A 25,110-nucleotide genomic window follows, 5' to 3' on the forward strand; every position below is an offset into this window, starting at 1 on the left:
GTGGCAAGACTGAGAATGCAGTGCATACTACTGGATTGCGTTCTAACAAATTTACAACTTTCACACTTGAACTAGTTAACCCTGCTAAACCCCAAGTAAACTGAATCCTGGGTTATCTTCACATTTCACACTGTTCATAATTTACCAGGGGTTAACAATTAATCCTAGGTATTCATAAGATGACATTTGGCACTGTACATGCTAAACCCTGGTTTACTGTCCTTATTTGCATATTTGCAGTGTCATTGTCACTGTTGGATGAACGCGGCACGCGACCTGTTTACATAAAGGTTCTAGCACAATTTCATTTCACTCTTCTTTGCTCAAATTGACACATTTTGCATCGCCATTTAACATTTTTCCCCTCAAACGCTGAAACTGTTTATACAACATGCAGTGTTTCTGTGACTGTCCAAGGCACGTGAATGAGGCATGCGATTGGCTGTTGGTTGCTAAGCATCTATATCATTCTAACAGCATATCATTTCACACTGCACACCTTTGGCACCGCAATACAGAGTCAACAGTGCAAAAGTGCCGCTAATCCTGCTCCGCAGCAGGGTTTCATAACCTTGGGTAAAAAGCACTGCTAACTCTGCTTCTAAATTAGAAGTGTGAAACGTTCCTTTACCCAGGGTAAAAAGCAGGGCTTAGAATGAAGATAACCCAGGGTTAAACGCAGTGTGAAAAGCCCTAATGAAGTTCACATAGCTAGAAGTGCTTGTACTCACATTCTGACATAGAGCATTCAAGCCTTGTGTAATTTGTGTAAAATGTTTATCTGAAAATTCAGTAGTCTATGAAAAGGTGGTCAAAGTAGCTCACTAGGCTGTGTTCAGAAGACTGCCCTCTCCTTTAGAGGTTTACACACACACACACACACACACACACACACACAGGTGTTTGCCCGCAGGCAGGCGGTCTCAGTGGAGGAGCTACGGACGAGACGTACAGTACAAGTGCATTCTTCTTTCTGCATGTGTGCATTTGTTTGTTTGCGATTAATTACACTGATTCAGAGATGGACAGTACTCCATATTTATACTTTTTTAGCATTGTCATGTTGGGGAACTTTTATTTTATTACATTTTAAAGTATAAAGTCATAGTTTTTACTCCACTACAAGCTACAAAATAAACATTAATGATGTATGACCAGTTCCTATAATGGACTTATTATTATTTGTACATGAATCAGACTGATCAGACATGAATCAGACTGATCTTGTCCCAGTGAATTTTTCTTCAGTCTAGTCTGACTCAAATCAGGCATTGTGTTTTTTTTTTTTTTAGTAAAATGCGTAAAATGGACATAATTGACTTCAAAACAACACATATTGTTCTGTATTTTTGAATATTCTATATGGGAATGAAAATTAAGAGCTACAGTGGAGGTGAAAATTATTTTTTAATGCTATGAATTAAAAAAGTAAATAATACATTAACACAACATTTGCATGTGACCTTCACAGATCTATTTTGACATCTGAATTTTTGCTAATGCTATGGCTATCACTGTCAATCATGAAAATTATGTCAGTCATGCATTTAAATACTTTGCATTTTGTACATGAAAAATAAGACTTTTTAATTCTTATTTTGAATGGGTCATATACAGATAGCGAGCAGAGAGCGCTCCTTAATATTCAGTGAATCTGTCAATGTCTCCACTTCACTGCACTCCTTCAAAAACATCTATTATAATCAATGAAGCTGTCTACACTGCACAACGAATCGCTTTTTTACATTGTGTCTACACTTGACTACAATGAAAGGATTCACAACCGTGCAGAACTCAGATCTAGAGCTATTGTAAGTGCAGTGCTGCTTTGTGTACAGGGGTAACCGCTGTATTTCCGTTGTATTTTCTATGTCAGAGAGTGAATTTGCTTTTTCATTCAGCCCTTCTGCCATTTTTGTTCAGACCAATTATATATAACATACATAATAATTTATTAGGCTAAAAACCTGTATAATCATTTATTAGCCTGTCAAAACCTGTATTATTTGAACTGTTAAGTTGTTTAAATCTATTTAGTTTTGAAGTTTTGATGGTCATTTTACAATTTAGGGTGTTACTATAGATATTGGTGTTGTTTCAAAACAACATTGCTACCTAAACAACATGTAGCTCTGTTCTAATATCAGAATTTTTTTAAATTTCACCTGCTAATTCTAAGAAATTTTTAGAAAAACAATTCTCTCTACCTGTCATGTGAATCACTTATCGTTCATACTTCATTATTGCTTTTTCATTTCTTTTCTTTTACTCTCACATATTTGCTCACGTTGACGTTTATATATACCATTGACTGCGTGGGAGGCGTTCAGCCGGACCACCTGTACCCTTTGGCTCAGTGTCAGTCATGACAGCTGCTTGGGATTTTGGTTTTATTCACCATTAAGCAAGGCTCCGGTTTGGGTCTAAGCAGTTAGCAGAACGCTTGAGCGCCTGCCAGATTTTGATCCTGTTGCGGGAGGTGCAGCAGAAGTCCACCCAAAACTGACTGCAGTATAGCTGGCAGAGCCGAGCAGAGCTGGCACATTTATGCTCTACAGATGTACATGGTCGCTTTCACATTTTGTCTCAGGGAGTACACTTACATCCGGCACACTGCCAGAAACGATTTATTCCTAAGTTGTCAGAGTGACACGAGAAAAGTAAATTTTACATGCATGGTTTATGGGGGGTTATGTTGATGATGGTGAATGACATCCATTGTAACAGTGAGCTGCCTGTAAAATTTCTGCTGACATGGTGGTAAAAGCCAGTGAATCTGCCCTGAGCGGTTGACGTTCAGCCCTTTAAATATTACGGTTTCTCAAGTGTCTGTAGTGGGCATCAGTCCATGAGAAGATGTTAAGAAATAAAAAGACATGCTTTATTATTCAGAGGGATTCAGTGACGCTGGCTGTTCAGGCATTTAAGGCGGTGAAGTATGTGTTTTTCAAGCATTTTTATTTTTTAAGCATTTTATTGTGCTCTTGCTCCAAGCATGTTATTTAAAAGATGTGTGGCATACGACCTCAAGACTTCTAAGTCAATGAACTAGGAATAAAACATTCATTTTATATTGTTCTTTGACACATATAACATTTGTTAACTATGTAAAAGATAATTTTAGTTATGAAAATGTGAAGTGTACCCAAGCATATAATGTTCTGAATGGAGCTGAGCGAAGATGGGGAAGTTGTGTTGATGCTTGAATATTTGTTGTTTGGACTGTTAAAAAAAAAAAAAAAAAAAAAAAAGATCAGGAAGGACAAAATAATCACAAAACATACTGCACGGACGATATAAAAAGTCTGCTCACCTGTTAAAATCATGTCAGAATGTTTGCACGTTTAATGTAAAAATTACAACCTATGCAGTGACACTGAAAACCAAATGACACATTTCAGAGACTTGTAGTAAGTAAGTGCATAAGTGTTCACCCCCTGAACTGATACTCAGTTGAAGCAGCGTTTGGTTTCATTACAGAACTCAGGCGTCTGTCAGCTTGGCACATCTTGACTTGACTCTTCTTTTCAAAGTTGCGAGGGCGTCTCCTGTGCTCGGCCCTCTTCTATAGGATTCAGATCTGAACTCTGGCTGGTTCATTCCACAACATTCATCTTTCTTTACTGAAGCCATTCTTTTGTTGATTTACATGTGTGTTTTGGATCATTGTCATGCTGAAAGGTGAAAGTTCTCTTCATTTTCAGCTTTCTAGCAGAAGCCAGAAGAATTCTGTGCCAAAACTGACAGCCATTCATGATTCACTAAAGCCCCAGTTCCAGCTGAAGAACAGCAGGCCGAAGTGTGATGCTGCACCACTATGCTTTTCCGTGGGTTATCAACAGACATTGATAATATCACTGTTGTGCCATACTTTCTCCACTTGTTGATGACTGTCTTCACCGTATTCCATGGTACATCTAATGCCTTGGAAATCTTTTTGTAGCCTCATCAGAGCAATACCTTTCAACAATGAGATCCTGTTGATGCTTCATAAGCTCTTTGTGTCCATGACTCTTGATATAGCAGCAACCAAGATGATGTCAGAGAAATCTTACAGCTGAGATTTATTTGGAGTTAATTAGAGTCTCTTCAGTTGAAGACAGGTGTGTACTATTTCACATGAGCTCGATGATTAGTTCATTCTGAACTCACACACAGTCAATTATAACAGGGGGTGCACACTTATGCAGTTTTATTTTTATCTTTTTTTCTCTCTGAAATGTCACTGTGGTTTTCAGTGGCATTGTATAGGTTGTAATTAAAAGTTCTGATATGATTTATCCTTGTTTCATTTTTTACATCACAAAACCCAGCTGTTTTAACAGGGGTGTGTGGACTTTTTATATCCACTTTAAGACTAAAATCAGAAGGTTTCTACACCGTACGTGACCCCACAGCACCCGCTGTCTTTAGCAACTGTTGATACAGTGTCTGACTTGAAGACATGTGTTATCTTTTCTCCAAGCTGACTTCTGACGTCTGACTTCTGTGAAGAAAAAAAAAAAGGACACAACTCCACAAACAAATGATTTATCTTAATCTCTGCATAATGCCAAATCTTTAGGGAGCAGTTTATTTATTTTTTTACTTTCTATCTGCTATGTGTATGTGTGAGAGAGTTGAGACAGAGATGAAGCATTATTGTGTGTTCTTTGTTGAACCGAATCTGGATCTAGGATGTTATATGTGTGTAGAGATAGGTACGTTTATTTGTATAGCGCTTTTACAGTACATATTGTTTTAAAGCAGCTCCACAGAAAATGTATGTTTTAATGTTATATCTAATCTGATCACACATCTTTTTATTCTGATAACTGCAACACAACATCCATTAGTCTTCAACACAAAACAGTCTAAAAAATGCTGCATTAAAAACAACCCAATTTAGGTCATTCTGCTTTCAAAATTACTATATTGCTTAGTTAAAATTAACCCAAAATTGGTTGAAAATAAAAGCCACTTTAACGCAAACAGACTACATTAAAGGATACATGTAGTACAAGAATTAAAGGGTTAAAAAAATTATTGATAAACATAAACACTCAGAAATGGACAAAAACAGGCAAAAGTAAAAGCAACAATATTCATATGCGAGTAAAAACAATGCAGAAAAGAATGACAAACCAACAGTTATACAGCTTATAGTTATACGAAGTTGCTTTTTAATAGTTCAGTTAACACTGTTTAAGACTAAATTTGAACAGCAATTTATATATTTTTCTTCTGCCAATGAAATTAGTACCACTAAGGGCAAATCATAAGACTGAATGCCAACAAGAAACTCACATACCCTTAATAAACGAAAGTCAGGATTAAACTGTGCATTATAGCAAATCAAGAGAATTTTTACCATCTTTAAGTGCCATTCTGGCTTTTTCAGTTGTGACACTCCTCACTATAGGCAGTTTGAAAGTTCTCTCCACTTCGATTACATCATGAGCAAAGTTGATGGAGAACCATTCATGCTCCTGCATGCTCTCTTTCTTGTCCGCATCCCAACCCAGCACTGTCGGGTTACTGATTATAAACAATTATCAACACAAATTGGGTCAAATCAACCTGACTTCCTTGCCCAACTGTCTTAACCCAGCGTTTTGGGCTGAAAAAATAAGTGAGTGAATGCTGCCTCTTCTGTGGAATGTAGAAGTCACTGTATTTTAAGGAATCATTTTGCTTTATCCAGTACCTGTCCAGATGCAGGAAATACTTTAGAGACGGGATTGACTTTTCTGGCTGTAGCTCTTGACACATGAACCGATCTTGAGGCTTATGTGACTGATGAACCAGCATTACAGTCTCCAGCTGTTTGAGAACTTGAGAACTCTTTGTCTCATGTTGCTTCAAAAACTCAAACATATTAAGGAGTTAACTGTCAGAATTCTTTTATGGCTGACAAACAATAAATTTTATGTAACTAATCTTTGCAGCTGCATTTGTAATTATTATCAAGTATTCCACTAACAGTAACTCTTTCATGAACTCTTTCATGATTCAACTCTTGAGCCATGTGATGCTTCCATTATTTTGTCCACAGCCTGTATATATTTCCTGTCCTTCTCCTGCTTTTATATTTGTAAGTATAAATGACAGGTTGTCGTTACTTCAGGGGGGTCAGTGTGTGGAGGTGGGCTGGTTTCTGCCTGGGAGGTGAGGTTTAACTGTTGATTACAGACTGTTGGATTGTGTCTGCTGAAATGACTAGAGAAAGCTCACAGTAATGAAAGGGCTGTTTGTAGACTCACGGCTTCTATATATGGAACCGTGAGTAACCTAGCCATGAACACACAAACAACCGGACCATCTATTTCTGAAATCCTGCCCAAATGCTGCTTCTTTCTTCAATTGCTTGATAGAAGTTGGAATGAGTTGAATTACTTCCACTTGCTTTACCTCTTCAGTTTGTGGAAGCCCATCTTTCTTTACAACTCTTTGACCTTCACACTGCACTCTCCATTACATGGCGGCAGGGTTTTCATAGCACTGAGACCACTTAACTCTGTAAAGCCTGACAAAATTAAATAATAGTAAGAATCACATTTCTGAAATGGAACTGTTTATGGAACATTTAGACAGTAGGCGGTCTTTTGTTGGCTGTTCGAACACATTCGACCACATGACCATTTCCACTATGAAAACAGTCCAGTCAAATGTGTTTTTGACTACCTCTGGAAGTGGTTGAAAGTGGATAAGCTTAAAATGTTTACACCCCGTTTACACCTGTATTTAGCGTTGTCCACTTGTGATCCGATCAACCAAAACACATCTTATGAATCATGTCTCTCCATATGTCTAGAGCAGGGGTGTCCAGTCCAGTACTCTAACCCCCATTAAACACACCTGAACCATCTTATCAAGGTCTTTAGGCTTACTAGAAACTTCCAGGCAGGTGTGTTGGGGCAGGTTCAATTAAACTCTGCACACCTTGGCCCTCCAGGAGCAGGTTTGAACACCCCTTATCCAGAGAATGTGCTTCCACAGCTCAAAAATCCAGTGGCAGCGAGCAGATGTCCAGCTTGACACATGGTGATGTTTGGCAAAGCTAGTGATGAACAGCTCTTGAGCTGAGATTCTTTTTAGAGACGGGAAGTTGGTATTGCGTTTTAGAGCGAAACAAACTCAAGACAGATGGACTGAGACTTTTTGGCTAAATTGCTGTTGCTCCACGGTGAAGTTCTGCTGCACAATAGCAGTACTTCCAGCTCTCTCTAACAGGAAAGAAACATCATGAACTGGCTTGTTTGCGAGATCCTGTGACAGTTCAATGCTTATTGCCACTGTGCTCTAGTAAAACCCTGCTGCAGATGTGTGTGCTGTTGCATGGCTGTGTGTATTAAAGGCATTGAAATTTAGTACAAAAAGGTGAAATTTCACACTGCGAGCCTGTCATGTTGTGGTGGAATGGGAAGGGTCCCAGGGCAGATCTCTGGGGTACTCCAGAACTCATGAATGCAGACTGTGGTGTCATCCACTCGCATATTTGCATGATTTGTAAACTAATACAAAATTTTAACATTTGCATCACATATCCAGCTCCATATGTATGGCTTTTCTGACAGAGTAAACTTGCTCGGTAGCTCACCTGGTACAGAGGTGCAGTGAAACACGAGTCACGATAAAAGAGCTCAGAGACTTGTATATTTTGTTAACATTACTGATTAGTTTTAGGGTAGGATTTTAATGTAGGTGGTATATAATTTGTGATAGAGCATTATTATATTATATGTGATAGAGCATTAACCTTTTAGCGCCACTCACTAGACATTTCATTTCTGAACTGCTGTGATACGTACAACAACCAACATAATAAAAAAATGCTACCAGATTCAAATTCATGTGTTTCAGATAAAACTGAATGTGCTATTAGCACCACTCACTGGACATTTCACTTGGAAAGTGTTATGAAACAAGGTAATATCATTTTGCAGAAATGTCACCATAGTCACTTATTTCCAGTGAGCCTGGGTTGATTTTCCTGGACAGAGTTTCCATTTAACATTGCACGTGCTCCCAGGGAGGATGCTCAGGACTTCCACTTTGCAGATTGTTTTCATGAGTTACTGACATTTCCAAGCTACCTGGACAGCTGTGAAAAAGTTTCTGTATGATTTAAGCCCATAGTGCCAAGAAGTAATGGCACCGTTGCTTTGTGGTGACAGTGTGGATAAGAGTGTTTAAGAAGGACCATAAACAACATCACTTTGTCTGTTCATCACTCATTGAAATGTGTTTCAAAGTGAGCATGTGGCACATAATCATAAAGTGTTTTGAGCGGCTCGGTTCACAGTAAACACTTTCCAGGTGCGCTGAGTTTGAATTGCTTACAGCTTCACTTTTTCACATTTCATACATTTTTCGTGGACAGAAAATTATAGCATTTCACCAGCTTTGCAAGGACAAACATATTAAAAACTGTTGTTATCAACTAGGCAGAAGCTTCTTTCAGTCCTAAAAGCTGGCTGCTTTATTTCACTGTGTGAAAGTGAAGAAATTATGACAGAACTGTACAAAATTCATTCATTCTTGTTTTGGTCTTGCGGTCATAACATCTAATTTTTTTAAGCTTTCTGAAGCAGTTATGACGCTGCCTAACAGCACAAATTCTTCATCAGTAATGTTGTGTAGCTGATTACATGGAAGCTGACTAAACGAAGTGCGGAGCATCCCACAGGAAGTCTCTTGTTGGTGCCACCCGCGGAGAACTGAGGGAAAAGGTGGATAATGAGCAATTATCCCAGGTAGACAGAACACAAGAGACTCGGAGTGCTGCGTTTATCAGGTCTGAGCCAGCTGATAAGGCATCTTAGTTGTCTCTATGGGATGCCAGATACTATCATGCCCTTAGTCTTCCTCAACTCCCTTCAATGGACGAGTTTATAAACAAGAATTGTCTTTGCCAACATCTCTTTATGCATCTCAATGTAATCTCTGCGCTATGACTAAAAACAACAATGGTAACTGTCTAGGATCGCTTGCTGGTACAAATGCATATCTCTGTGTTATCAACCTCCCAGCTTTCCTTCCATACAGGAGACTTTCTCACACACACACACACACACACACACACGTATATGTGGTTTACAGGGACTCTCCATAGCCGTAATGGTTTTTATACTGTACAAACTGTACATTCTCTCCCCCTACACTACCCCTAAACCTACCCATCACAGGAATCTGTCTGCATTTTTTGAATTAAAAAAAAAGCCATTTGGTTTACGAGGACACAGGAAGTGTCCTCATAAACCATGTTTATGTTGTAATACCCATGTCATTATACACATTTGTGTCCTCATAAACCATGTATACAAGAACACACACACACATTCAGTAATAGGTTATGGCATAAATGTTTAATTCTAAATGAAAAGCTATTTTATATATACTTTTTGGTTAGTAAATCATTTAAATTTGGTTAATTATTAGTGGCGTAAAGGTCTTCATAGTGAAAGATGTGTAGATAGGGCAAGTTAAACACCCAAACTCTTTATTCAGCCACTAAATTTGGGTCTCCAGAACTTTTCTTCCATATATGTGTTCCAGATGTGTTTTATTTATTTATTTTAAAGAAATTAACACTGTTGTTCAGTAAGGATGCATTAAATGAATCAAAAGTGACAGTAAAGACATTTATAATGTTACAAAAGATTCTATTTCAAATAAATGATATTCTTTAGAACTTTCTGTTCATCAAAGAATCCTGAAAAATAAAATGTATCACAGTTTCCACAAAAATATGAAGCTGTTTTCAACATTGATAATAATCATAAATGTTTCTTGATCATCAAACCATCATATTAGAATGATTTCTGAAGGATCATGTGACACTGAAGACTGCAGTAATGATGCTGAAAATTCAGCTTTGATCACAGGAATAAATTACACTTTACTATATATTCACATACAAAACAGCTATTTTAAACTCTTATAATATTTTACTGTGTCTTTGATCAAATAAACACTGCTTTGGCGTGTAGTAGAGACTCCAAACCTTTAAACGTTAGTGTATATTTACATATAAGTGACGCATACACTCATGCAGCAGATGGAAAATATTATACTTTATAAGAGTTCTGGAAGAATTTTGTGGCCAGAGTTTGAAATCTAAATCAAATTTTACCTAATACATGTCAGATGTTGGTATGTGTGATTTGCATAAAAATCCTGAAGCATATTTTTAGTACCATACATTATTTTCATGACAGAATATTTGTCATTTGTCCATTTGACCATTTGCCATTAAAATAATGTCACTATGCAAAAATCTCAATGGTCCTACAAGGAAGACTTTTGGATTGTATTGGGTTCAATACAAGTTTAAGCAACATTATTTATGGCAAAATAATGATTGTTTTGTTAATAATGTGAATAATGGTTATGTAAACAAAATTTTAATCAGACATTCTTGAGGTTTTGTGGGTTTTACCCAAGGAAACGCATGTTCTTCACCAAAAGCTTCTTGTCCATTCAAATAGAGATTTTAGAATATATCTTTGACAATTAAGTTGCTTGACTGTGGCAGAAGTGCTAAAAGCCTAGTCCAAGACTAAAATGCATATCTTAAAATATGTCAGTGCCATTTGTTTTGTGCACACCAAGATGCACACCAGTAATGTGTTTTACTAAGGCATGTTTATAAAAGCTACTTAAATGTCCTAATTGAACTACAGTCTAATCCTGGCTTAATCTAAGCTCTGTCTGTGAAACCAGGCCTACATGTACAAATTTGGTAGGCCTAGTTCATTTGCACCCAACTGAAAAGACTGTGGTCTTTTTGTTAGTGTTGCCCTTGTGCCCCTATAAGGTTCATGATGCCCCTGCTCTTCACCTGGTGAAGGGGCTCATGACCTTCAGACCGTGATGTGAGGCTTCAAGAGTTGCGTGTTATTTTGGAACAGTTTTCTGAAGGAAATCTGATAAAGTTTCAACAGCCCTCTTTCTGCTGAAGGTGTGAACAGGACTGCAGACATCCCACGAAGAACTATTAAAAGTTCTGTTTATTCTGACTGCAGTGCACAGATATTTCTGTCTCCTCGCTTTTGGCTTCATCCCTCAGGGAATAAAGTATTTTCTGGCCCGTCTTTGGCATTGGCTGGGGTTTGTTTTGGGCTTGAAATGTTATATTTCAAAATGGTTTGGGGTATTTTTAGAGTATATAATTTTTGCAGAATGTGCCCATGGGTAAGTGGTGACCGCACTGATGGGTCCAACGCTCTGCCAGCTGTTTCATGTCTGCTCTTTTCCAACCAACAGCAAATTTTAGCTCTATAGATAGTGGTTTCTAATCTAACTCATCTTAAGTGATACTTAACATTGTACATAATGAGAACCCACTTCCTGTCTCTCCATTTTTTTTTTTTTTTTTTTTTTCATTTTCTGTTTTAAATAAGGTACTTAATCACAGTATTTATGGTCAGTGTGAAACACAAGTTGCGCTGGTCTTTTCTCCCCTATTGTGCTGTATATCAAAAGAAATGCTTCTGGAACAAGAACAAATGTAGGGTGGGGCTTGATTTTTGTCTGTGGGGAACTGATTGGATGGTTGTGGTTTGCTATTGGTCGATCTCATGTGAGTGACAGGTTGCCCCGCCCTCATCATCAGAGAAGAGATGCTGATTCAAGATTATGAGGAACATGAATTTAAATAATGATGTGCACCGATAAATCATTTACAATAAACACTGCAATATTCTATAAAAAAATGACTATTTTGATTTCGTGGTGACTTTAAATATTCTGTTCTTTATTGAACAAGCCCAAGAAATGCCTTGCATCTTTTCTCAAGGGTGTTTTACTGATGACTTTATCTTCTCCATGCAGTAGTTTCTCTCTGACTCCTGTGTTAAATGTGCTTTTGTTTTCACTCAGCTGGCATCAATCAGCTCTTGTGCTCTCACTCACAAAAGCTCCTTCACTGAAGGTCTATTTAGATTGGCTGTTCAGACCTTTTTATCAATACACACTGATCTTTAATAGCAGATGTCTCTCTCAAACACTGTTTCATTGTGTTTCGTGTGGTTTCAGGCAGAATATGATTGACCGTACAGGTGAGGTCTGTGTGTTGAGCTGAACACAAGGAGTTTTAACAAAAGATTGTCAGTCTGTACTATGGTTGGGGGAAAAAAAATCCATATTTAACAAGTTATGAAGTAAAATATTTAACTTCCACCAGACCGCCTACTGTATTCTTCAAAAAGCATACGCTGTACACCTTCCCTATTCAGCTTACAGAACCTAACCCTAACCCTTCACGTGGCACAATAGGTTCACTTTACCTCACCGTCCGAAACCAGCTTCATTTTTCGGTTTGCTCATGACAGGAAACATCTTAGGGTGAATTTTACATAACCTGTCAAGACTATATCTGTATCAGAATTTACTCCAAAAGCGAAGAGGAAAAAAATTTTTTTTGCATAAAGACAGTAAAGCCTTTGCATTGATTGACATGATTTTCAGGTGCATTTTCATTCTCATTACTACTAAATAGTGCTAAGTACTATTGAAGGGTTAGTTCACCCAAAAATGAAAATTCTGTCATTAATTACTCACCCTTATGTCGTTCCACACCCGTAAGACCTTCGTTCATCTTCAGAACACAAATTAAGATATTTTTGATGAAATCCGAGTGGTTTCTGAAGCACACATAGGCAGTAATGTCATTGCACCTTTCAAGGCCTAGAAAGTTAATAAAGACATTGTTAAAATAATCCATGTGACTGCAGTGGTTCAACCTTAATGTAATGAAGTAACGAGAATACTTTTTGTGCGCGAAAAAAAAAAAAAAAAAGGGGTTCTGCGTCAGCATCACACGCATGCGTCGTGCTGCTCACGTGAACAGCGTCGACCCGAACTGAGTTGCCGTTCTGACGTACAACCTGAACTGTGTTTACTACATGAACAGCGTAGGAGACTGACATCGAAGAGAAAAAATTGTTGAATAAAGTCTTTATTTTTTTGTTTTTGCACACAAAAAGTATTCTTTTCGCTTCATAACATTAAGGTTGAACCGCTGATAGTGGATAAAAGCAAGATGACAACATAAGTTATAATCGTAATTAAACCAAACTATACCTGTTCTGTCTCCATGCAGCATATATTCTCTGGCTCTGTAGTCATCGTTGTCTGACTCTGGATCAAACTGAACATCATTACTGACAGTTTCTGACTTTTGCGGTGCGAGAGATTGTCCTGTTTTGTTGTTGTCGGTATGCCGGAGCATGAGCTCTTGAAGCTCCGCCCTCTTCTTGAAAGGGGGCCGGGATCAGTAGCTCATTTACATTTAAAGGCACACTCACAAAAACTGCACATTTTTCCTCACCCCCAAAAAGTGGCAATTTTAACATGCTATAAAAAATGATTTGTGTGGTATTTTGAGCTAAAACTTCAAATACACACTCTGGGGACATCAGAGACTTAGTTTACATCTTATAAAAAGGGGCATAATTGGTCCCCTTTAAAAAAACGATTATCTAATGGAAGAGATTAATGGGAATTGCAAAGAAACTTGCAAAGACAAATTGTGTCTGTTTGTGTCTGTGTTTCAGGTTATAGCATTAGCAGACGCAGCTGAAGACAACCGGGAGCGTTTGATCCAGGCGTTTGTGCGTCTGCGGAGCGCCACTCACCTGCTCATCCTGCTGCTGTCTCTGTGGCAGGGGCTCAGCTCAGAGCAGACCGCCATCCTGGAGGCCACACTGCTGCCACTGCTGCAGGACACGCCACAACTGGTGAGAGAACACACACACATCACACACTTACACACATGCTTTCAAATTGCTTTGTGTAGTCTGACATTTCAGTTGATTTCTGAAAATCTTCCCATCCACCACAGCTCTCAAACTGCACTCACATTCATGTATAAATGCTTCTGCTGAATGAAACAGAGCCATTTAAGTAAGTCATACAAATTTGGATCAACATGAGGGTAAAATGATGTCAGAATTTCTTTTTTGGATGGACTATTGCAGTGGTTTCCAAACTTTACCCCCTGAGGTGTTAATTATCCTTCGGTGTACCCCTTTTTTTGAACTGTTGTATAAAATCAATGTCACGTTTGCAATCATATGGATATTTGGGAAAAATTGCATTCTTGCTCGTATAATATATTATCAACATTAAAACAAGAACTCACACTGGGTATGTTTGTAAAACTGCAAAACTCAGCTTTTTGTTTGCGTACAGTTTGAGAACCACTGGACTGCTTTAAATATGAGTCTTTTAATTTACTTCATCAAGTCCCTGAAGTCTGGTACCAATGCTGTAAAAACCCAACATTTTTTTTTCCCCCAGTATGATCAGCATGATCTTCAACCTCTTTATAAAAGTTTTAGAGAGAGAGAGGTAAAAAAAAGAAACCATTTTGTTGTAAAATGAAAAGGGTACAACATTAGAGAATAGAGAAATAGAGGGAAAGCCACAGATGAATGTTGTCCCTACTGGAGTCGAGCTTCTCTGGGTCAACAACCCCTCCTTATTTCTTTAAACCAAAATTGTCCCTCTCAGCCAGTAGAATTCTTGCATTGCTTTATCTCAGTTTCAAAAGCTCCAGTAATGTAGGATGTGTCGTCTGATATCGTGAAAACAGACTCCAGTGTCATTGTGTTGTTCCTGATGTCAGTCAGTTCATCACTCACATGTGCAGGCTTGTCTTGTCACTTGTTGCTTTAGGAAAACTTTTGTTTCAAATGTCTCAAAAGCAGCTCATTACGCTCACTATGCACTTATACTATGCACTATGTATTCTGCTGTCTACTGTATGAATTTCATAAGGTTTTCTAGTCGTATAATAGCCCTTCTCCTTCCACTTTATAAAGAAAGCTGTGACAGTTGAGTGCATGAGGTGTCCAACATTATACACTTGTTTTTTTTGTTTGTTTTTTTTTTTTTTTTGGTCAATTAAGTGCTTTTCCATTTTAACATACTACTCACACTATTTACAATAAAAATGGCATAGAATCATGCACAAGTCTGCAAATTTGGACTCACCTGTTGATTAAAATGAGGGTATCTTGAGACCAAAGAACTCTGTGTCATTAGGAAAACGTCATCATTATGATGATAAATAGTGCATGGACAGATATTTCTTGTGCATTTTCACCTTTTTTGCTCTCTATTGTATTATACTTTCATTTTTAAGCATCACCATTTTTGCTGCAGACAGACAAGATACTTCAAATCATGAGGCTTTATCAGAAGAAATGTGCTGTTGTTTTTTTTATGTTTAAGCTTGTTTTACCTGATGGGCAGAACATTTCAACTTAAGTTTTAATTATAGAGCAACTAGGGCCATGTCTAGAGACCTCTATAGATGAGCTCTTTTAGTGAACAAAATAAAACCCCAGTGGTGCTGTGTTTGCACCCTTCAGAAAATGTAATAATCTAGTTTTTGACTGTTGGATCCTCAGCCAAACAGTCACACATAGAACTATTCTCTTCTCTAGAGAGGGTTTGTTAACAGTATTCAGATCTCTCTATAGAGAGTGATTCAGTGTGCCAGAACACACAACAGTCATGTCATGTATCTTTTATTACTCAGGCTGGTGTAATCCGCTAATTTCCTCCCTTGGAGACTCGTATCTGATTTATCAGTGTCTTACTCTTTTTGTCCCTCTGAATATCCCTTGTCTCCTGTAGTCAATAAAGGGCTGGTCCCTGTCATCAGCGTAACGAGGCTGATTACCTGCCATTAGATCTCATTAAGGGCTGTCTGTATGGCGACACAGTCGACCTACATTCCACCTGCCTGTCAACACCCGGCCCATCTCTGAGAGCCTCTCCAGCCTGCCTGACGGCAAAAGGGTGGGCTGGAGGTGCTGCAGGTCAGACTTATAGACGAACACACACACACACACACACACACACACACACACACACACATCTCTGTTCACAGGGAGTAACTTTCCATTCATAAGGCATGTGGCAAAACCTACTTCATAACACATGCAAAAAAAAGCATGTACTCACTTAAAATTCCACTTAAAAGTTTATGGCTTGTTTGTATGTAGATCGAGTTTTAGATGTGGCTAGAAAAATGGTGGATGGTAGGGAGTGTTTGTGGTACTCATGGAATAAATGAATGCAAACAAAGGATGAAAAAGTATTAAAAATAAGACAATAGGCTAAGGTAAATATAAAGGAATAAAAATAAATGAAGATATCTAAACCGTTTAAAAACATTTCTTGTTTCTTTGTACTTTAGATGTTAGTTATTGAGGCAAAATAAAGTGTGAAAATCATAAACTTCACACTTCAGGCTCTGATCCTCATTTTTAACCCCATTTTCTCCCGCAGGACCTTGTTAATTCATTATTAACTGCTGATTTCTTCTATTTGCAAGGCTCATGCTCTTCCGTGTATATGTTTCTCAGGGCTGGGAGGAGAGTGTGGATGCAGCCGTCTCTCACCTCTTGAAAACATGTCTGTCGCGCAGCCCCAAAGATCAGGCCATCAGCTTGAGCACCGGCCCGCTCACCATCCCAAAAGACACGTCACGTCTGAAGAAACACATCACGCTGCTCTGTGACCGCTTGGGCAAGGGTGGCCGTCTCTCTCTCTCCTCAGAAGCCAATGTCCCTACAACCGTTATGATGCCAGGTCAGAAACATATCAGTTTGGAAGCTGTCATGCATAGAAGAGTTATGTTTGCTTTGAAGGGTCTCTGTTGTAAAGCTCAAACCAATATGTTTGAAAGGAGTAAAGGAATCATTTGGAGCCCAATATAGAGCCTTGGGGTACTCCACAGATGATTAGTGTTAATAATACTTCCTATTTTGAGGCAGTACAGCTCACTCTGTGACTCCCGCTATGTTTGGGTAATATAACAACAGCTTTGATAAATAAGCTTGTTTTGGATTGTGTTGTGGTTACAGTTCCAGATCTGAACATGCTAACAAAGTTTTCATTCATCTTGTAAGAGAAATTACATTTGTTTTTTCAGTAGAGCTGTCATAATGAGCACGCACTTATCACAACACTGGATGCATTAACAACCTGTCGCATGACAAAAACATGTGAAATCCAATCTGATCGTTCAGACTGAGATACATTAACAGAAATCTGATTGAGCGAAAATCATAATTCACTTTTTTTCCCTGTTCAAATTACATAAACATGAAATGGATTTTAATCAGACAGGGAAAACAAATAGGTTTTTGATGGTTTTGGTCATATCACCCACCTTTATATGTGAGTGCATAGGCTTTTAACTACACAAACCTACAGTTTAAGTATATTCCTTAAGTATGTTCAGCCTTAAATGTGAATTCTCGAATTATCTTTATTAAAATTTTCAGAAATGTGCAAAAAAATGCAAAAAAAAAAAAAATAGATTCATTTAAAATGTTGATTTATTTTTTGTCTATTAACGTGTTTACCAATTTTGACATTTTTATTCTGATAGTTCATTAATTCAGCTTTTTTTATGCGTACCCCTAAAAACTCAAATAAAGATAATTTAAGCACTCGCACCCAAAACTGACTGTTTGAACGTACTTGTGTTCACTAGCCTCTGCAACTAACTGTGGTTACCGCAGTGACATTAACAAGCACTGCACGTCACCCTTTCCTGTATATTTACGCTGTTCTCTGTGCAAATGTGTTCAGATTTAGATTCTACCCTGTATCCTCCATGTATAACTTGTGGTTTGAACTGTTCATCTAAAAAATGTCATTAAAGGCAAGACACCACAGGTGAATAGGGTAAAACTATTTTAAAGGTACAAAATGTGACTTTTGGCCCTCTAGCAGTTAAAAACAAAACTGCATGCGTTTTTGCGGAAGAACATTGTTTTGGTTGTGCTTCGGCTCTTCGTGACACTGCGGATGAATATGAGGCTTCACAACAGATAATGCTTTACAATGAACTCTGTTAGAGAGCTTCATATGGCAGTTTATCTGTTCAATAAAACACCTTAATCACCTGTTGAGCAATAAAAACACCATCTTCTCTGCGTCACTTTTACATAATTAAAAGTGAAATCATTTTTACAATCCCTGGGTTCTCGTCATCTCTGGAAAGCCGAGCCAATGTTGGTTCTTGTTTTATTACGAGCTCTGTCACATTCTCTTTTTGCCAGCAGACTCTCCTCTCTTCAGCGTTTGTTTAAAATGGGTGATTCCCCGGAGGTTGGAGATTTCACTGCGCCATGTCAACCTTTCTTGCTCTTTGTGACAAATAACCTGTACCACTCGCACACCAGACACACGTCAAAAAACAGCCAGAGCAACTTTTCTCTATTTACGAATTTGACGAGACACACGGGCGACATGTCCCGACATGTATAAAATATAAACACTTATAACAGGCTTACCATACTGAATAAGGGTATGACATATGATTGATGATGTATTGACTCATTATTTAAATTGTGTTCATTTTGAACAAAAAGTTATATAATGTACCTTTAAATGAGGCATAATCTAATTAAAAATGAGGCATAATCTAATTAAAAATGCACTAATTTGCATACATTTCCAGAACAGAAATCTGAACATGAAGCCAGGTTAACATTTCATGTTTGATTTTGTTGACATATTAGAGTTAAAGGTTTTTACAGAGGGGATTTTGGATTTCTCTTTTTATCACTCAGTAAATACTGTCAACAGACCATATTTTAGCCATATAGGCTAATTATATATGAACAAACCCCTCTGTAAAAACCTTCAGAATATAAATAAGAATAAAACTGGAAAGTCTGGTGCATGTAAGTGCTACTGAAAAAATCAACAGCTGTTTTGTCTTGCCTTCATAAAAAATCAGATTTCCCAGCCATAGAGACTTGAGGGTGGATTGTGGGCCTTTTGACTTGAGTAAGCAAGCAACCACCTAGCAACAACCCAGAATACCTTTGCAACTGCACAGCAACACGACATGTTAAACCCCCCTAATAACTGCTTAAATCACACTGCAGTTCACATTCCCATTTCCTGAAGAAAATGTTAAAATCTAGTTTTTGGTAGTAAACGACACATTCTCATGTTACACTAATGCTATTGTAGTGACGTGCAGGGGCAACAAGGATAGAAGGAATAGAGCTTTAATCTTCAGAGGACACATAAAACGCCACAGATCCCTGTGGAATGTGTGAATGATTAACTCGACGGGTCTGTTATCAGACGCCTGTCCTCCCCGATGTCTCGGACTCTCTCTCTTGTGTTTGGACCCTGGGTGTGTAGATATTATCCTCCCCTCAGATGGCAGGATGTCTGAGCACACAGCGTCTGGTCAGTTGCCAGTCGTGTGGAGGAGAATGAGTGACTAATCTCGCAGAATCCTGCTTAAATTGCTTTTGTCTGATGCAGTACGTCTGCAGGAGGTGTTGCTCCATTCCTTCAAGTTTAAAGTCAAACTCCTGACGCTCTCTCATACACACACACTTGTGGCCTGGCTGTTTTATCTGCCTGATTTGTGTCTTCCTGTCTGGCTTCCCCTCTCCGAGTCCTGCTCTCCCTCACCTGACCTCACGTTAAAGTGATGACATCACACGCAAGGATCGCCACACTCCCTGAGCACCTGCCTCTGAGCTAATGCTTCAGTGTTCATATTTCTCCTATCAGAAGGACCTGGTGTTTTTGTTTCATTTTTCTGTCTTTAAGATCTTCTAGTGAATGATCCACTGGAGGTCACGGTTCGTTCATGGAAGAGTCTGTGTTTGGCTCACTTCTTAAGGTCAAGCCATATTTACAGATTTGTTTAAAGTGAGTTTTTCCCTCACAAAATTAAAATGATAAATCAAATGCTCAAAATGATCAAATAATAAAATGGCAGTTCAGTTGATGAAACGCAGTTTAATTTTCTCATTTGATTAAGCGTAATCTGTAAGAAAAATAAAAATGAAATCCACACTTCCAAGTTTTGAGAGTGACAACCGCATTAAAATGTGGGACTGAATCTGAAATTGCAGTGTTTGACGTAGTGATAAGCAGGTGCCACATCCTTCTCCGGTCGAAAACTATGGACTTCTGAAGCAGCAAAACTATTTTAAATGATCCTTAGAAGTTGTTATATGCAACCAGCCCTGGGGAAACACAAGCATATGGTGTATGGTGACTACCCCTCTGTTTACCACCACACTTAGAAATCCATAGCGCTGGCTGTAGCTTAATTTTGTCCATAAGCTCTGCCCATAGCCCTTGATTGACACTCCTTATCAGACATCTCATTTGAATTTGATATATCATTTGCATTGCGGGTTTGACCATTTGATCTGTGTATTGCGATGCAGATTTAAGCATTGATATGTCAATTTCAACATTTGATTCATTGAGAAATGAATTATAGTAATAATTATGACAGGTTTATTCTGAATTGATAATGAAAATATCAAATATAAATGTATATTTTGAAATAGCGAACACAAATTATATTTAATTTTATTTTTGTTACAGTTTATGCTTCCGCAAATGAGGAAATGAAATTGCATTGAAGGTTTTGGTTCGTCATTTATGAAGCCGTTTTGAGAATTTGATTTATTATTTGAACATTTAAGAAGATTTCTTATTTGAGCAGCTGTTTTTCAATAATTTTATTTATCATGATCTTTTGAGCATTTGATTTATAATTTTAATTTTGTTAGGAAAAAACTAAATTCCATACAGTGGGCAGTCCTTCTCATCATTTGACTAAAGTGAGTGCATAAGAAAAATACAATGGGCCCAAAATAAAACCTTGTGGTACTCCACAGGTGATGCATGTAGATGATGAGGAGGATTTCCCAATCCTAGCTGGCATAGTTCTATATTTAAGTTATAATAATAATCATTTGGTTGTGATGTTTATGCCTTAAAAAAAATATTAATCTTAAAATTCATTAGAGTTTCAGATATTACAATTTGCCTATGTCAATACATAAAGCCATTTTAATATTTAAATAGACTTTTAATAAACCTATTCCTTAAATCCAATAGTATATGAGCATCTATTGTATTATTTGATTTAAATATTCCAGACACATCCATTGCTGAACTCTCTGTAAATACAAACAGTTGCCGTAGAATGACTCAGAACTCATATTGACTGTGATTCAGCCAGTCATTTCAGCAGTTTTCAGTGCTGCTAGAGCCGTGACCAGCTGTAAATGCTGTTCATGTGAAGTGGAAACATCTAGAAGAAACAACAACTTAGTTGTTGATAGGTGCCTAACTCATAGTGCAGAGCTGCCGAGTGGTGTGGAACGTAGCGTATTTACATGGTCTTACCTCTTTCAACACTCACTTCAATTTCCTGACTACTTCTGGAAGCAATGTCATCACAAGAGCTGTTCATTGGGTTTCTTTGCCATTTGACTAATTAACCTCTAATTGCCTTAAACAGGACTCCATTCTTAAATATGAAACCCAGTGATAGTAGTGAATTCAGGTAAATTGGGACACTTTTTGCCATTAAGATGACTGGGAAAAATGTACTAATTTAACCTGAATTCCCCCTATATGACAGAAGAGATTGAGGAATGCCTAGGCGTTTTTAAAGTGAATCTGTTAGCTGAAGTAAATCTAGTTTTCTGTCTTGCGTCTCTCAAGAACTGAAGCAATAAATGGAGCCACAGTTGGTTATATTCTTCTTGTTCAGTTGTCCGTGTAGTTAAGTGTGGAGCGCAGACACGCTGTACGACTGCAGTACATCTACACCTGTGTTAAGAGACCTGTGTTTCTGATCTGAAATATCACCCCTAAATGAACAGCCTGTGTAAATATTAGAGGAGGATTATGATAATCTTTCCTGAGGAAAGTCAGCAGTCTCACAAGATTTGTCTGTTTGGGGTATGTGGTGTGAAAAGAGGAAACAAACCCCAAAAGGATTGTGGGTAAGGGACTGGACAGAGACATAAGAGGCTGATTCATCAGTCCCTTCAAAGCTCTTAATTCTGGCTGATCCTCAGCACTGAGAGTCAAATCCGTCTGATGGAGTCCAGCAGGTGCGCTCTGATCTGCCAGCAGTTTGGAGACATTTTTGGAAGAGGAACATTTAAGTTTATTCACTGCTGTTGTGTTCAGTACCTGTGTCAACAGTGTTTCTATTAAGAGCAGTGTTTGTAGCGCAAAGACAAGTTCACACAACTGCTCAATGTGTAGAACGTAACCCTGTAAAGCCTGACATATAAAATAATGGTCAGAAGAATTCGATTTTTTTAAATTGAACAATTTATTGAACCTTTAGACAGAATATTAAAAAAAATAGTACGTTTTATGATTTGTATCATATTTGATACATCAGGCTTTTATGTCTCATATTGTCTGATATAGTAAGAATTTGGAGGAAAAAACAACTCAAATTTAATTCAGAGGCCCAAACTGAGCAAAAATATGCAATTTGGTGCAGATGCTCGTGATTTTTCTAAAAAAATATGTATGGATAATCAAGTAAACCTGCTTCAGTCCAGTAAGTGTTCATCTTGAAATATTACTAATAATATCATAGTTATTCTTACATTTACTTGATACAAACCAGTAAAGTTTTTTACAGCAAAAAGACATGTTAAAAAGAGTCTAAATGATCAGTCAGACGACAGAAGGACTGTAGTAGATTGTGTGTGACATGTTTTTCAGGATCATGTTGATCATTTAGAAATTCAAGCATCAAACAGGATACAGTAGGCTTGATAAGGTTAAGCTGATGACTGAGTGGAGTACAGACTTACACTAGCGGTGTCTCAGTATTAATGATGAGTATCTGTACGTTGTTCTGCAGCTGGTTGTGAGTCCATCCCTGAGCCGATAGTGGAGCAGGAGGAGGAAGCACCGCTGCCGCAGGACTCTGCTAAGTTCATTAAGAAGAAACAGCCATCAAAGAGAGTCAAGAGCAAGTCAGGTAAGACATCCGGCAGTGCCGACACCTCAAACCCTCACTGGTGCGCTGATGTAACCAGGCTGGAACAGTGAATGTTGATCATGTGTGCTGCAAACGGATAGAAATCTCTACCAAGAAGGTAACCAGGTAATTGTGTATAAATCAGAGTCCGGTTGATACGTGTGGACACACTGCTGTTCATATGTACATGTTTTAGCAGGTTAGCAGCACATGCCTTCATTAGTTTAATCCACACAGACACTGTTAATGAGCGCGCGCACACACACACACACACACACACACACACACACACACACACACACACACACACACACACGCTAAGATCACCAAATCACTACAGCACCAAATTGCCAAAATCCAGTTTAATTAACAGAAAAGAAAGAAAGAAACATCATTCATGTCCTCTGGTAATTTTTAAAAAATCTCATTAGTGTTGGAATGTGTGAAATTGGCAGTAATTATTGACTAGTTTGTGTGTAATTTTGCTTTGAACTGTTTAAATTCCTGATGTGCTTTACTGGAGCTTATAATCCCATCAGTGTGTCGTAATGCAACTGTTCTACATGTCTGACAGGAGATGAATGAATATTACAAAAGCTTTGTGGAATTGTGTGGATTTTATCTACGAATAATTTTTGTTTTACAGTACAACTCCTTCATTAACTAAAAACAGAGAGACTTTTTTTTTTATCAACACATTGGAAAAACATGCCTCCTATTGCAAAACTCCAAAAACGTACCTATACATACACTTCACTGCAGTTTCCAGCTGAAATGAACACTAGAGGCAGTCAAACACCAACAACTTATATTCCTTTTCACACTAATTATGGTTATCAATTAATAATAAAGGTGGTAAAACTTTACTATGGGGAACACATATTCATTATTAACTATGACTGCTGGTTAACATGTAATCGCAAAGTTACTTATAGTTATGTCTAAATCCAGAAAAAATGACAGCACACAGAGAACTGTATATATAGGTTTATTTTTGGAGTTTTGTAGTCAAAGGCATGTTTTTCCCAATGAGCCTGGGTTGTTAATTTTAGTTACCACAGTTACAGTTACCTATTTCCCAGATATTTAACATGTCTAGGCCTAAGAGCTGATAACAGATTCTCAGGAGTGCACCTCAGATGTTGGAGAAACCCTGAAAGCTCATTGGTTAGTTGGTTGTTGTCTTTGTCTTTGAATAGGCGGATCTGCTCAGACATGTACCTCAGTCGCCAGCTCACTGCTGTCATTAACTGAGTTATTAAACATGTACCATTCCCCCTAACAACATACAAATGTTTAGACAGAGGAAGCCGTTAAACAGGGACAGTGAGGGAGGAGATCTGATACAGTTGAAAGGATTCAAACATTGTCTCTGATGTCATCTGAAACAGAAGCCACTCTTTCATATGTCTTTCATCTCTTCAAACGCAAATCCAAAGTTCACATCTGTGTATCACACATCAGATCCCCAGCTCGACTCTGGAGTCACACAATATATTTATAAACATGGATTGATGGCTGTTAAACACCCTAAATTCAGATCCATGTAACTGCCGACCGCACTGGGCCCTCCTGCAATATTCCTGAAGTTATATGATTGCAATAGCAGATAAAACAGCGTACCTCACCTAACAAATTTTGTATTTATAGCTTTCTTATACACTATGCATGTATTCCACGGTGGCCACGAGCATTTTAAAAAATGTATATGTACTATATGTATATTAGTCTTTCGGCTTGTTAAGTCGTGACATAAGGAATACTATTTCCGGTCCGAGTCTCTGCTCGTTTCACTGGAGAATACCATCTCAACAGCCATTTCTAAAGAGCACTGTTTATTCAGATTACACATTTAAGCTAAGCTTTTAAAAACTTATGGTGTACACTACAGTCTCTGTGCTCACGGCGTCCCGGACACCAATATTTTTACAATTCATAAAAGATGAATCACTGTCTAGTGTGACATGTTTGGTCATTTCGAGTTACTTTGTGTTTCCCCTGTGACCTATTTTTCTGTGTTCTGATTAGTTCATTCATCCCACCTGTTGTCTTGTTTATTAGTCCCAGTGTTTAAATACCCTTAGTTTCCCTCTAGTCACTGTCGGTAAACGTGTTCATTGATGTTTGGTTGCTTTCTACATGTTTCCTGTGAAGATCCCATCTGGGATTTCTGTGTTGAGATAAAGGTTAGGATCATGATTTTTCAGTAGTATAACATCTCATTGTGAGTGTATATCAGCACTGTTTGTTGTTTGCTTTTGGCATCTGATAGTGCGTTTGGACCCGGAGGCAGCAACACGTGACGTCAGACT

At 38.0% G+C, this 25,110-nt stretch overlaps 1 protein-coding gene across 1 annotated transcript in view; it reads left to right on the forward strand.

Moving 5' to 3' along the window:
• bbs9 (Bardet-Biedl syndrome 9) overlaps nucleotides 1-25,110 on the forward strand; it is a 111,458-nt gene that overhangs the window by 46,126 nt on the left and 40,222 nt on the right. The window contains 3 exon segments of the mRNA XM_051865661.1: nucleotides 13,539-13,721; nucleotides 16,362-16,587; nucleotides 22,679-22,798. Coding sequence (XP_051721621.1) covers nucleotides 13,539-13,721; nucleotides 16,362-16,587; nucleotides 22,679-22,798 — 529 coding nt within the window.

This window comes from Ctenopharyngodon idella, chromosome 16 (genome assembly GCF_019924925.1).
Source record: "Ctenopharyngodon idella isolate HZGC_01 chromosome 16, HZGC01, whole genome shotgun sequence".
In the NCBI taxonomy this organism is placed as follows: Eukaryota; Metazoa; Chordata; class Actinopteri; order Cypriniformes; family Xenocyprididae; genus Ctenopharyngodon; species Ctenopharyngodon idella.